Source organism: Ipomoea nil, unplaced genomic scaffold (assembly GCF_001879475.1).
Source record: "Ipomoea nil cultivar Tokyo-kokei standard unplaced genomic scaffold, Asagao_1.1 scaffold3056, whole genome shotgun sequence".
Taxonomy (NCBI): domain Eukaryota; kingdom Viridiplantae; phylum Streptophyta; class Magnoliopsida; order Solanales; family Convolvulaceae; genus Ipomoea; species Ipomoea nil.
In genome coordinates this window covers 2,169,878-2,184,449 of record NW_017619484.1, presented here as the reverse complement: position 1 = coordinate 2,184,449, position 14,572 = coordinate 2,169,878, and the positions used below count along the sequence as shown (strand labels likewise).

At 34.2% G+C, this 14,572-nt stretch overlaps 1 protein-coding gene across 1 annotated transcript; it reads right to left on the bottom strand.

Annotated features, from left to right (window-relative positions):
* Positions 1–3,867: 3,867 nt before the first annotated feature.
* On the bottom strand, positions 3,868–7,612 carry LOC109164029 (phospholipase A2-alpha-like). The gene is made up of 4 exons (XM_019312778.1): positions 7,324–7,612; positions 7,159–7,201; positions 6,333–6,458; positions 3,868–4,220 (listed from the first exon to the last, which is right to left on the bottom strand). Exons 1-4 carry the CDS (start codon positions 7,447–7,449, stop codon positions 4,045–4,047), a joined length of 471 nt encoding a protein of 156 aa, XP_019168323.1. The 5' UTR covers positions 7,450–7,612; the 3' UTR covers positions 3,868–4,044.
* Positions 7,613–14,572: the final 6,960 nt, after the last annotated feature.

Sequence of the window (14,572 nt, the reverse complement as noted above, 5' to 3'; positions counted from 1 at the left end):
TTTTTTACCTTCAAGTGCACATACTGCATTTTCGCACGGAAAGTGGCATGTGCAAATATATATATATATATATATATATATATATATATATATATATATATATATATATATATATATATATATATATATCGGCTCAAATGCGACCATGGCTTAACGTGCGGTCGGTGCGGCCGCACCATTAGTTATATAAAAATGCATCAATAGTGTTAGAAAAACGCACAACAATGAACAATACACCACAAAATGCACCACACATCCAAACAAATGCACCATACCTCTCCACACCGAATTGTATGTTTCCGTACACTGTGTGGTGCGTTTATGCATACCTAATTGTGCGTTCCGTGGCGATGCGTACCTAATGGTGTGTCCGCACTGGAACTTGGCCACACACACACACACACACACACACACACACACACACATATATATATATATATATATATATGTATCATGGTTGCAATAGGCGCTAGGCGCTAGTCGGGCGCCTGGGCAGCGCCTAGGTGAAATCTAGGCGGCGCTAGGCGGTCACCAAAAAAACAGTGACAGACTTGCAGTTTGACAATTTTAATGAGGCTGTTTTCAACATTCAATCAAATAACACATCCAAATAAATGAAATAATGATAATTCATAAGTCATAACATTAAAACATTAAAACAATATTAAAAATACTCAAATACTTCAATCATCCAAAGATTCAAAATATCAAACTAAGTCTACGACTGTATATATGTCATACATATATATATATATATATATATATATATATATATATATATATATATATATATATATATATATATATATATATATATATATATATATATATTTAAGATCATATCAGAACACCTGCTTAGGTGAGAACGTGAGAACAAATCGTGTGCATCAATCAAATATTTTTTAATGGTCTAGATTGGGTTAAGTGTGTGCGAACGCGCATTAAATGTGTGCAAACGCGATTAATTGTGTTTGCACACATTTAATGCGCGTTCGCACACACTTAATCTAATATATACCTTTAAAAAATATTAGATGGATGTACATGATGTGTTCTAATGTTCTCACCTAAGCACATGTTCTCACTGGAACCCTACCCAACATATATATATATATATATATATATATATATATATATATATATATATATACACTTTTGGTCCTATGACTATAGGGGGCGTATTAATTTTGGTCGCCTTGACTTTTAAAACTAACAAGAGTAAATACCCAAAATGGTCCCTCAACTATAGCTAAATTCACAAATTGGTCCTCGACTTTCAATTTTAACCAATTAAGTCCTTAACTTTGCAATTTTAACACGATTTGGTCCTTCGAACACTTCTGCATTAACGCCGACGCCCGCGCCGTCATCGACGATCTCCAGAAATACCCGCAGCTCTCACCGGAGCACATGGAGGCCTCCAGGATGACGCTGCACCGTTTCGGAAACACGTTGTCTTCTTCACTCTGGTACGAACTCATCTACATTGAATCCAAAGGGAGGATGAAGAAAGGCGACAGGATTTAGCAGATTGCTTTCGGCGGTGGATTCAAATGTAACAGTGCGGTCTGAAAATGCAACCGGAACCTTAAAAAATCGACGATGGACCATGAAATTACATATATATCCTCAAAAATCACAGTCAACAAACGGTCAAATAGACGGAGGACCAAATCGTGTTAAAATTGCAAAGTTAAGGACTTAATTGGTTAAAATTGAAAGTCAAAGACCAATTTGTGAATTTAGCTATAGTCGAGGGACCATTTTGGGTATTTACTCAACTAACAATTTAGTCCTTTAACTATACGTTTTTTAGCAGATTTGGTCCTACCGGCCAAATCAACGGTGGAAATTGGCCGGAAAAATGTAAATGTTTTAAAAAAATTTATTCATGGGGCAAAATAGTCATTTTACTTTTTTTTTTTTTTTTTTTTTTTTTTGCTATGCTTCTTCTTCTTTGCGTACTCGCGTACCACGCTTACCGCCACCAAGACTCACCGGAGGAAGCAGAGGCCGGAGGATGCTGGCGTTTGATTTCTTGATGTCCCTGATGTGGGTATGGTCCAGCGTTCTCATCAAGGTCTTCGTCCACAGAGTCCTGGCGTTCGGCGACCACGATCTCCACGCTGAGATCCTCAAGCATGTCGTCGTCGTCGCCGTCATGTTCTTCTTCGCCTTCCTGGTCAACGTCACCAATGACGCCGCCTACAATCCCCTCACCGTCTTGGCCTCTGCCATCTCCGGCGATTTGAAGAATTTCCTCTTCACCGGAGATAATGGCGTGGCTGATTTGGAGGACGACTACATTGTACGGCTCTTCCAGCAGGGATTCGGCGTAGGTGGAGGTGAAATGGTCGTTGTTGTCCTCGGCTTCCCTCTATGTTGTCTGTCTTGGTGGCACGGAGGAGAACGGCGGAGGGAGAGGAACTCGCTGGTGAGTCATGGTGGCGGTGGAAGAAGAAGCAAAGCAAAGCAAATAACTCGCCGGCGAGGAAGAAGAAGCAAAGCAAATAACTTTTTTTTTTTTTTTTATAATAAAAAAATGTAAAATGACCGTTTTGCTCCCATGAATAAATTTTTTTAAAAACTTTACATTTTTCGGCCAATTTTCACCGGTGATTTAGCCGGAAGGACCAAATCTGCTAAAAAAAATATAGTTAAAGGACTAAATTGTTAGTTTTAAAAGTCAAGGACCAAAATTAACACGTCTCTTATAGTCATAGGACCAAAAGTGTAATTTGCTATATATATATATATATATATATATATATATATATATATATATATATATATATATATATATATATATATATATATATATATATATATATATATAGGAAAAAGTTCCCGTGCGGCAGACACTTCCCGTGCGGCGGTGTGGCGGGATTACAGAATACACCAACAGTGTTATCAACATGCACCAACAGTGTAAAGGAAACGCACTACAATGAAATGCAAAAAAAATCACAGAATACACAACAGACCCAAAAAATACACCATATAACTCATCACACCCCAATAGTGTATTTCCAAACACTGTATGGTATTTTTTCTCACGCCTAATGGTGTATTTTTGGTGATGCGTACCTAATTTGTGTGTATTTTTATGGTGTATTTTTCTAACGTTAATGGTGTATATTTGTTGAACTATTGGTGACGCCGCACCACCGCACCTAAGGACACCGCCGCACCTGAACTCGCCTCTATATATATATATATATATATATATATATATATATAATATTACCGAGTATTTGATTTTTTTTTTAGATCTGTATATAATATTACAAAGAAAAATAGCAAAGAACATAATGAACAACATTATATTGGACACAGTAGCAACAAATTATAAATCAATTTCAATTAATTAGACCTAATAGTAATATAATTAATTACAAACTAATTTTTCTTACATAATTTTACTTTATTGCTCACTTTGTCCCTTTTTATCTGTTTTATTTACTATTTTTTTGTCAAACCAACTATTTCTTCTTTGTTTATTTTTTTTAGTAGTATTTTTTACTTATTTTAAAATTTAACTTTTTGTGTTTAATAGTACTTTTAGTGTAATTTTTAAATATATAAATTTTGTATACTAATCCTAAACTTAATATTATGAAAACTTGGATTAAAAATAACTTCAGTCAAGGTTTGTTAATCGAAGCAGACACATAAAATGGGATAAATGGAGTAGTAAGTAAATAAATATTTACTAAATTAATGTTAATTTTTAAGACAATTCAGTAATTTTACAATCTTGATTTTCTGTTCTTGCTAAAATAGTTAGCAAACTGTATAATAAATAATAATTTGATAAATATTTTTAATGAAAATTAGCTTTAAGGCAGCAGTTCTAAATTATAAATAAATTAACTCAGAAACTTAACATGAAATAAATAAATGTCTTTCCAAGATATGCAATAACTGTTCTTAATTAAATAATTAATGGGCTGAAAGAGAAAAAAAAAAAAAAAAAATCCATACAGACAATAAATAATTAAAATGATAGAAGATGCAAACTAAAGGATTTTGAATTCTTTAATTCTAAGGTTTCTTGAAAATTCTTCCAGCAATAATGGCAGCATCCATCACATCTGTTATTATATTCACAACCTCATCAACTTTGCAAGTGTTTCCTTTAAACGTCTTGGCCTTAGATTTCTTGAATTTTGTCACACACGCCAAAAAGTTTTTGTTGCAGTGCTGGCTTAAATAGTCATCTGCACATAAACCCAAAAAAAAAAATTATTATTTTTTGTATATTTCACAGCTTAATTTTTTAATTTAGTCTATCAGGTAATTTTAACTTGTTTGACCACTATTAGTTATTTGACTTAGTCAAACAACCAATATGAGTATTTGATTAATTAATTTTTTGTAACAGCTTATTGTTCCAAAACACAAATTCAAAAAGCTATTCAAAGCAGCTTTTTTCAATTAACTTTTTGAGAAAATCATTTTGTATGTAATCAGCTATCAATCAACAGCTAATTTATCAAACATCTTTCTACAATTAGCTAATGCTATCAACTAGTTAAACACACTAACCTATACACTAAGCTTTGTATGAAAAATAATAAATTTTCAAATAATTGTGTACAACATATATTCTGAATAATTCCCTATTCCAATGTATTATGATAATGGGAACGAGTGAAAACAACAAAACAATTAATGAAAATACAAGAAATATAATATACAAAATTTGTCCATAAATTATGCAAAGTATAGTATAATCCTATGGAAAGCTTGTAATCCTATGTGACAGGTCACGTTTACCTACAAAGACTACAAGAGGGAACCACCACCCCACACATATACTATAAAAATACATTTCAATTATTTCTCTTTATAATAATTAATAAAACGTGTTTGTAACAAATCTCTCACATTTGAACTGCCATAATATATCTATTGGTGATTATGTTAACTTGATACTCATAAAATAAAATTTTGAACTTTAATTTAATGAATAAATCATAGTAACATATATTGGAAGTTTTTGTTTTTACTTCATTTAGTACACTCTTTGGTTTGTGCAGTCAATTACATTATTGAGTGTTATATCCGCACTAAGGGGCAGATATTACTTTAGTTTGCATCATAGTATCTATGCAAACAAATACTCATTTTTAGTATGGATCAATATCACTTTTACTTTCAAAAACAAATAATTAATATTACTTTTTTTATAGTAATATTATCACTTTTAGTATATTAAAGGGAAAATTGTAAAAAATGCCCATCTATAATATGCCAATTATCAATGTCACCCCTAAATTATGCATGGTGTAAATGTTGCCCCTCAATTATCAAAACAGTGCACATATAGCCCCCCCCCCCCCGTAACGGACATGTGGTTCCCCGTTAGTGTACGACACCGTTAAGTCGGAGTAAATATGTAATTTAGTTGTTTTTTCCTTCCCTCGATTCGAAGTACCATCGATGGACAACGGTGGGGAACCATAGGTCCGTTACGGGAGGGGCTATATGTACACCATTTTGATAATTGAGGGGAAACATTTACACCACTCATAATTCAGGGGTGACATTGATAATTGGCATATTATAGAGGGGCATTTTTTACAATTTTCCCTATATTAAACCCTGGCATAATAACCAAATTCAATTCAAAATGATCTATTTTGAACCTTCTTCACCCTTCTTTATTTGAAGACATTTTGGACAATTTGAATTGGATTCAGTTTAAATGTTTAATAAGGTTGAGAGATTAAAACCAAATGTATACTACCAAAAAAAAAAAAAAAAAAAAAAAAAAAAAAACCAAACAAAACAAAAAAAACAAATGTATGGTTGTGAGAATCAAACCCAAAAATGTAAAATAAATAAATTCTCTTTGGTCCATTGACTATTATACATGAATCACATTTGGTACTTGACTATTAAATTTTTTTTAATAGGTGCATGACTATATATGTATCACATTTGGTCATGTCGTCCAATTATTGCCAAAAATACTTCTTCCGGAAGGCGCACTGCGTTTGCTTCTTCCGGAAGGAGCACTTCCAGCCATAGTTGGTCAAAAAATTGGACGACAGGACCAAATATGATACAAATTACATGGTTATGCACCTAATTAGAAAACTTTAATAGTCGAGAACCAAAATGTAATTCATGTATAATAGTTAGGGAATCAAAAGTGAAATTTTCTCAAAAAAAAAAAAAAAAAAAAAAAAAAAGAGACTAAAACTAGAATTAATTGACTAATCAATTTAATTTTGGCACTAAAATTTAATTAACAAGACAAGACAAGACAATAGGAATTAAAATAAAAAAAAAGTAATTTTTTTTTTAAAAAAAAAGAAACTTACTGCCATTGTTTTGAATGCAAACATCATGCTGCATACAGCAAGCATCAAGGCCGTCGCACGGCTTTTCCCCTGGACATCCGGTGTACAGAATCCCACAGTATTTCCCATATCTTAGGAATGGGGGCACTTCCAATATATATTTACAAAAATCGAATTAGAGAAAATCATAATATTGGATAATTTTTTAAAGCTATATATAATTAGCTCAAGTAAAAAATAAAGGGAAAAATACAATTTTAGTCATTCAATTGTTCCGCTCTAACTGTTTACCGTTACAAAATACACTCCTAATTCTTTAAAAAGTTAAACATTTAACCGCTGGTGTAACAAAACTATTAAACTCTATTAAATTTTTATTAAGTAGGATGTCTATTTTAGTACTTTTTAATATTTTTTCTTTAGTTATAATTTTGTTTAGTCTCATTATTTCATTTGTAAAAGAAAAACATGATTCTAGCAGGGTCATGTAAGGAAAATAGGGACGATGTGTCGCAATTGAAAAGAGATAATTTAGCAAGGAATATTGTCAAATCTCTATTTCAGTATTTTGAAGATAAAATACCAAAACTAACAATGTTACCAAGAACAAAGAATAATCATGTACTGAAGTAAAATTTTTTATAGAGTTTAATAATTTTGTTGCTCTAAGGGTTAAAATGTAATTTTTAAAAAGTTAAAGGTGTATATTGTAATTATTAAAAATTATTGACTAAAATAACTAATAATGAATAATTGAGTCACTAAAATTACTTTTTTTTTTAAAAAATAAAATTACAATTTTTTCCAAAAATAAATAAAAGTTTGGGTAAGTGTAGTTTTTTCTTACCTCCACAGAACTTGGACTCACACGTTCTACTACATTCTTTGGCCTAAAATCTCAACCAAAAAATAAAAAATAAAAAAAAAATGGAAGAAATAAATAGCGTTAATAAAGATGTCTTGGTGTCGTTAGTTATAAAAACAAAAGAAAATTAAAAGACGACATACATACCAGGGAAAGGCCGGCGCCGGCGTCAACGCCGACGTTAAGGGCACGAGTTGGAATTACATAGGAGTTGAGGGATATGAATGCAAATAAGAAAAGCAGAGCAAACTTGAATGGCAGAAGAGCAGCCATTAAAGGATCGCAGATTAGGAAGAATGAGAAAGCTAGCGAGCTCAGATTTATTGGGAATTGAAGAAGTAATTGGTGGGCACAGACAAAATGGTGTGAGAATAGAATGGAGAATTCACTCACACTCACGGGTATGTGTTTTGTGAAGGGGGTGGGGGGTAAGGGTGTGGTAGATACAAGCTAGGTAGCTATTTTTGTCTTTTAACGTCTCGTGACATGCTTTTGTAGTGTTGCTCACACTATTACTCAGTCACAACAAGACCTCTAATTTTAGTATTATTATTATTATGTCTATTTTGGACATACTTCAATCAGGAGCTCAAATTTTGCGTGAGGCGTACCACTGTCGGCTCCACCTTCTTCTTATGGATGGACTTTGAACCAAAGGTAGTAGACTAGTAGTAGTATTATTTACTTTTTTTTTCTTCTTTGAAACCAATAGTATTATTTACTTAAATCAAATATTTGATTCTTATGTGTATGAAAATAAAATGATGAGAATTAGAATGTCTAACATGACATTACACAAAGACTCTACGATAGTAATATAGGAATATAGACTATACAATACCCAAATAAATTACAAAATCACTCGTGGACTTTCGGTCATCCGGGTTATCAGCTCAATCCGAATTAGAGAAGGCATGAATGTCAACAGATACAAACTTTTTAATATGAAGAGCAAACCCGAGAGTGCCTTTGACATAACGCAAAACACGCTTCAACATGCCCCAATCAGCCGTGGTTAGAGCATGCATGTGCTGACAAAGTTTATTAACGGCATAAGATAAGTCAGGACGAGTTACCGTGAGGTACTGCAGAGCACCCGCCAAACTGCAATACTGAGTAGGATCGGCATAAGGAACCGTCGGAGCATCATTAGTCTTAGCGAGTGAAACTGGAGTAGAAACAGGGTTACAGTCAACCATATATTCCAGCACGCTTGAGAATATCCTTCATGTATCGTTGTTGAGAAAGGAACATCCCACCAGACAACGGTATGCTCTCAATCCTGAGAAAAAATGATGGAGCTCCCATATCATGCACCTCGAATTCCAATGTCATCTTAGCCACAAGACCGGCTACACGAGTTGAGTTAGACACCATGACCAGAATTTCATCAACGTATACTAGAAAATAGAGTTGAACCCCAGGCCATCACGAGAATAATCAAATTAAGAGACACCAGTTTTAGAGGGAGTAAAACCAACCGAAACTAGAAAATTGTGCAACCGCGTGAACCAATCACGGGGAGCCTGCTTAAGACCATACAATAACCGTTGAAGCAAGCACACATGATTAGGCATCGTCTTGTCCTCATACTCGGGCAGTTGGCGCATATACACGGTCTTAGCTAAACTGCCATTCAGAAATGCATTGTGGATATCCAATTGCGAATCGCCCAAACTCGCGACACAGCCAAAGACAGAAGAAGTTGAACCGTTGTTGGCTTGACAACCAGACTATAGGTCTCAAAGAAATCTTGCACTGCAACTTGGTTAAAGCCCTTAGCCACCAGACGAGCCTTATGATGTTCAATCGAACCGTCGACATTCCTCTTAGTTCAAAACACCCACTTACACCCCACAACATTCACACCTGGAGTGTAGGGAACTAACCGCCATGTACTGTTATGAAGCAAAGCATTGAACTTCAAGTCCATGGCTTCATGCCACTCAAGCTGCACTACTTGAGAGTAATAAGTGTTGGTGATAATGAACCACAATCGATTTAATATCCGTAAAATAATATTTATATATATACACACGAAATATATATAAAATATTATTGGATATATGTATCCGAAATATATATATATACACACAAATATATATAAGACGGACCCAATGGTTATATATAAATGTATATCTACGAAAAAGATATACCAATATATATCAACCAAAAGAAAATATAATCCTTAGATTATAATTCCAAATTAACAATAAAAAAGAGAGAACGGATTTTTGCTTAAAAGCATAATCCAAGCAAGAAAAGAAGGAGAAGGAAGAAAGAGATGTACGAGTTAGGCGAGTGCCTTTCTTTCCTTAAAACCTTATTTGCCACCTCCCAAAAGTGCTAGGAGCGTTGTGGCCTAGGTCTCCCAGGATAAAACGTACAACGGTTCGACGTTTGAGCACCCAAACGAACGAACCCGGCGAACTAGAGCACGGACAAAACACAGTAGCAAGAAAGGAGTAGGAGCAGAGTTTTGGAGCTGGGAAAAACAGAATTTTCTGTGTTGTGTGTGTTGTTCTCTCTGTGTGAACCTGCTGCTCCTACACTCTTCTTATATAGGAGTTGAAGAATCAATAGCATTTAGTTTAGCATTTAATCCACGATTTGTAACATCTGAAACAGCCACCATTATTGAGATTTAACTCAAAAATTCAGAAGGTGGAATTAATACAAGATTAATCCTGTAACAGTCCAGAACCAACAAATGGTCCGCGCGAGAGAGCCTCTATCCTATACAATTCTACAAGCTCTAAAAAAGCTCTTGTATAAAAGGGGGGTGAAATCCTCTTTCCAAATCAATGTGGGACAAAGCTCACTTTTCCCTTACATTTTTCCAACTCAATGGGTCTACTTTGAGAATCAATATCTCATTCACCCATTATCCGTTTTGAGCGTACAATATATCAATCTCTTCGTCTCACTACGAAGAACCCAAATCCACTTTGCCCCGACCCAAATCGGAAGTGGACCCCACTGATAATTGTACCACAAAATAGCCACTTAATATGTCATTTTATGCCATTTTAATGCTATTTTTTCCAACAATAAGTTGGCTCAGGCACAGTCGGACCCATACTACGCGTGGCCATACTGTGGGACCGAGGCTGGGGCTGCTTGGAAGCACGTCGCACATGGCCAGACCGAGACAGCTGCACATGCTCTCTCGGTCACTGTCCGCTCACTGGAAGCCAAGGATGGCGCTGCAGTGACGGACTTACGATGGACAATAGGCTCCACTGCCAAACTTCCTAGAGCATGCCATGCAACTGGAACAGGAGCAACACCCCACTGAATGGTACATGACGATTCAGCAGCCTACGAAGAAAACGAAGCAGCAAACGGAAAAGTAAATTAATCGAACCGCACATGGAGAGAGATGAACGCCTTGTTAGTGTTTATATTTAAACAACGATAGCCACGAAACGAGTGAAGATATCCTAAAAACACAGGGTGCCGACCGAAACTGTAACTTGTTACGATTATAGGGACGCAACAAAGGAAAACAAAGACAACCAAACACCAGTAGGAAAGAATACGAAGGAGGAGAACAATGTAAATGAAAGTGTGGTGACTCCTTATCCAAAACACGAATAGGCATTTTATTGAGTAAATAGACAGTTGTTTCAAACACGTAGTCCCAAAACCGAGCAAGAATAGACGCTTGAGTTATTAAAGCTAGTCCCGTTTCAACTATATGCCGATGCCTACATTCTACCCGACCATTCTGCTCATGGGTATAAGCACAAGACTGCCTATGTCGAATACCAAGAGAAGATAACGTGGAGTGTAGCTTTTTATATTCTCCCCCTAAATCAGATTGAACTGAAATAATTTTACGGGAAAGCGAACGTTCAACTAGTGACCGAAACCACTCAAAGATAGAATATAAGTCAGATTTTGCACGCATAGGATAAAACCAAACATAACGAGTATAATCATCCACAAATAGGACAAAATAATGATACCCATTTCCAAAAATCAATGGCGCAGGCAGGCCACGTAAATGAGGATGACCAAGCCGCATGTGCCATATGGAAGGTGACGCACGCGCAGCAACAAACGCAACAGGAACATGACGCGAAACATGCCAGGTATATAAACCCCTGAAACACTCCCTCAAAAAAGGATTTCCTTGGTTGAAAGATCCTTCACAAAAAAACAAGAGGGGTGAAATTCAAAAAACACATTATTATCCTTAGCAAACTTTTGAACAGATAATAACGAGGAAGAAAGGTCAGGAACATGCAAAATGTTAGTTACCTTAAAAAACCTAGAGGAAGAGGCTATCGAAGCAGAACCAACACTAACTATAGGCAAACTTGTACCATTGCCGACTCGTAGAGTGTCAGGACCATCATAACTGGCGGTGGATGACATCACAGAAGCATCGAGAGTAGCATGGTTCGTGGCACCGGTGTCTGGGAACGACTGATGTGAACCAACCTAGGTAGTATCCTCTGTCGGGTATGCCATATTTTCCTGGGGACCCAGCGTCTCAGAATTCCTACTATAACACGTCAAGGCGGAGTGCCCCTGACCATTGCAGATTTGACAACGAAGGCTGGACCGAGAGCGCCCTCGACCATGAACCCGGTTGCCCCGACCACGACCACAGCCAGATCCGCCACTGCCTCGAGATTGGCCACTACCTCCACCACCACCATGTCCGCCGCGATGAACTGTCATTGCCGCCGGTGCACCCAGTTCGTCACCATCTTCGGTGCAAATGAACTCCTGCGCCACCAAAAAATCAGACAACTCCGTCAAGGTGACCGGAGCATCACGCATTAGGGAAGCCACCAAGGGGCAAAACTCCGGCCGCAAGCCACTAAAGACTAGGGGTGTTAGCGAACATAGCTTTTAGTAAACTACTCGTGTTCGTGTTCGGTAAGCGTTCGTTTATTAAGGTAAATGAACATTAACAAACAAAATTTAGAGCTCGGTTAATAAACGAACAGAGTCTGAACAGTAGTTGTAAGTTCGTTTGCTAAGAGATCGTGAGCAAGCTAGTTTGTGTTCGTTTAATAATGTTCGTGAAGAAGGTCGTTTAGTGTTCGTTTAATAATGTTCGCGAACAAGCTCGTTTGTGTTCGTTTAATATTTGTTTGTATTTTCTTTGTTGTTGTGTTACTTGTTTGGTTATTTTTGGTAAACATAGATTATTTCTTGTCCAATAACAAATTGTGATCATGAGCATGTTCATATAAGCATTCATGAACGTGAACAAACATGTTTGCAAATAGTATTGAACATGTTCGTCAACGTGCTTGTTAACAAACATGTTCGTGAACGTGTTCGTTAATGTTAACCTTCTATCCTGTATTTTTTTTCTTCTCTTTTCTCCCTTCTCTACCTTCAACTCAGCCCCTCTCTCCTCCAACAAAAAAAATAATAATAATAATAAAAAATAAATAAATAAATAATCCCAAAACCTCGATTGGTGATGCTCAAATTATTCTAATGGTAGTTTATTTAGACAATTTAGAGTAGTTGAATAAATTACTAAGTATCCTCGCAAATGTCGCATCTCTACATTTGTTTAAGTACAAATTTCCCTTCAAGTTAAAAATAAAATAAATAATAATAATAATAATAATAATAATAATAATAATAATAATAATAATAATAATAATAATAATAAAAGGACCTGATTGATTGTCATTAATATAATTTTTAGTTTGATGTCAATAATTAAAAATTATTGACAAGTAATCAAATCAAAAAATTTAAGGTGAGTTTTGTATCCAAAGTAATGCATGAATCATTTTCCACGAACCAATTATATTTCTACTATAATTATTACTCCGTATTACTTTAGTAGGTGAAACATGCAAACAGCAGGTATACTTGATGATGATAAGGAGTTGGTGGATTTATTTTTCACCAAAAAAAAATTATTATTTAATTATTGCATTGTATCCTCTAGAAGTGTGATCAATCAATTAATTGAAAATATATGCAGTTAAAAATTTATTGTTTTGTTCAACTTATGAATTAAGTATAATAAAATTAAGCTTACTTCTTTGTAAGATCGTCTTACGTATTTTTATTTGTGCGACGGTCAATAGAAAAATGTAATGCTTATATTTAAAATATAATACTAATAAAAAATAAAGATTCTATTTGGTAAAATAATTAGCTTTTCAGTTAACTACTGACTCTGTTACATTGTAGTATCTGTTCATACTCTATACTTTCTCAACCTGTCGAAGTACAAAGAGTCAACACCGCCTCCACTGAGCCTCGATCTCATGACCCGTCAAATGAGAAAGTCACTACAGGTTATATGAGCACAAGGTGCTTGGCCAGTCAATTTTAGCTTATTTGACAACTATTAGTTGTTTGAATTGGTTAAAAAATCAAATAAGTATTTGGTTAATCAGCTTTTTATTACTCCAAAATGCTAAAATTCAAAAAAAATTGATCAAAACAATTTTTTCAATTGACTTTTTAAGAAAAAAAATTACTCTTTTTCCCTTATAAGCAACTTATATTCTTTATTAGTATTACATTTTTCAGTATAAGCATTACATGCATTTCATTTTGACTCGACCCGTTTCACAGATAAAGATCTGTGAGACGGTTTCACACAAGTTTTTATAATACATAGGTGTTGGAGAATTATTATTATTATTATTATTATTATTATTATTATTATTACTATTATTATTAATTTATTATTATTATTATTATTATTATTATTATTATTATTAAATAATAAATATAAGACATGCCAATATTTCTTTTACTCACTCATGTAAACTAGTGAATTATATCCAACTTTGGTCAAAAGGTGATACGATATTACGATTTTTAATGAATATATCTGTAGACAGTAGACTGTCATAAAAGCCCCAAATTATGCCGTGGAAACGTGTTCATCATGTTTCGTGAACACGGTCTCAAACGGCATCGTTTTTATAAAAAAATAAATAAATAAATAAAAATAAAAAAATTAGTTAATGTGCTGTTAACGGTGTTTTGCATTCTATATACAGATTATGAATTTACATTTATTAAATTATGAATTTTCTATTATGAGATTATGAATTTACAGTTATGTAATTATGAATTTTTTGTACATTCATAATCTCATAATAGAAAATTCATAATCTCATAACAGAAAATTCATAATCTCATAAAAGAAAAATATTTATTAAATTATGAATTTTCTGTTATGAGATTATGAATTTACAATTATGTAATTATGAATTTTCTGTACATTCATAATCTCATAATAGAAAATTCATAATCTCATAACAGAAAATTCATAATCTCATAAAAGAAAAATATTTATTAAATTATGAATTTTCTGTTATGAGATTATGAATTTACAATTATGTAATTATGAATTTTCTGTACATTCATAATCTCATAATAGAAAAAATCA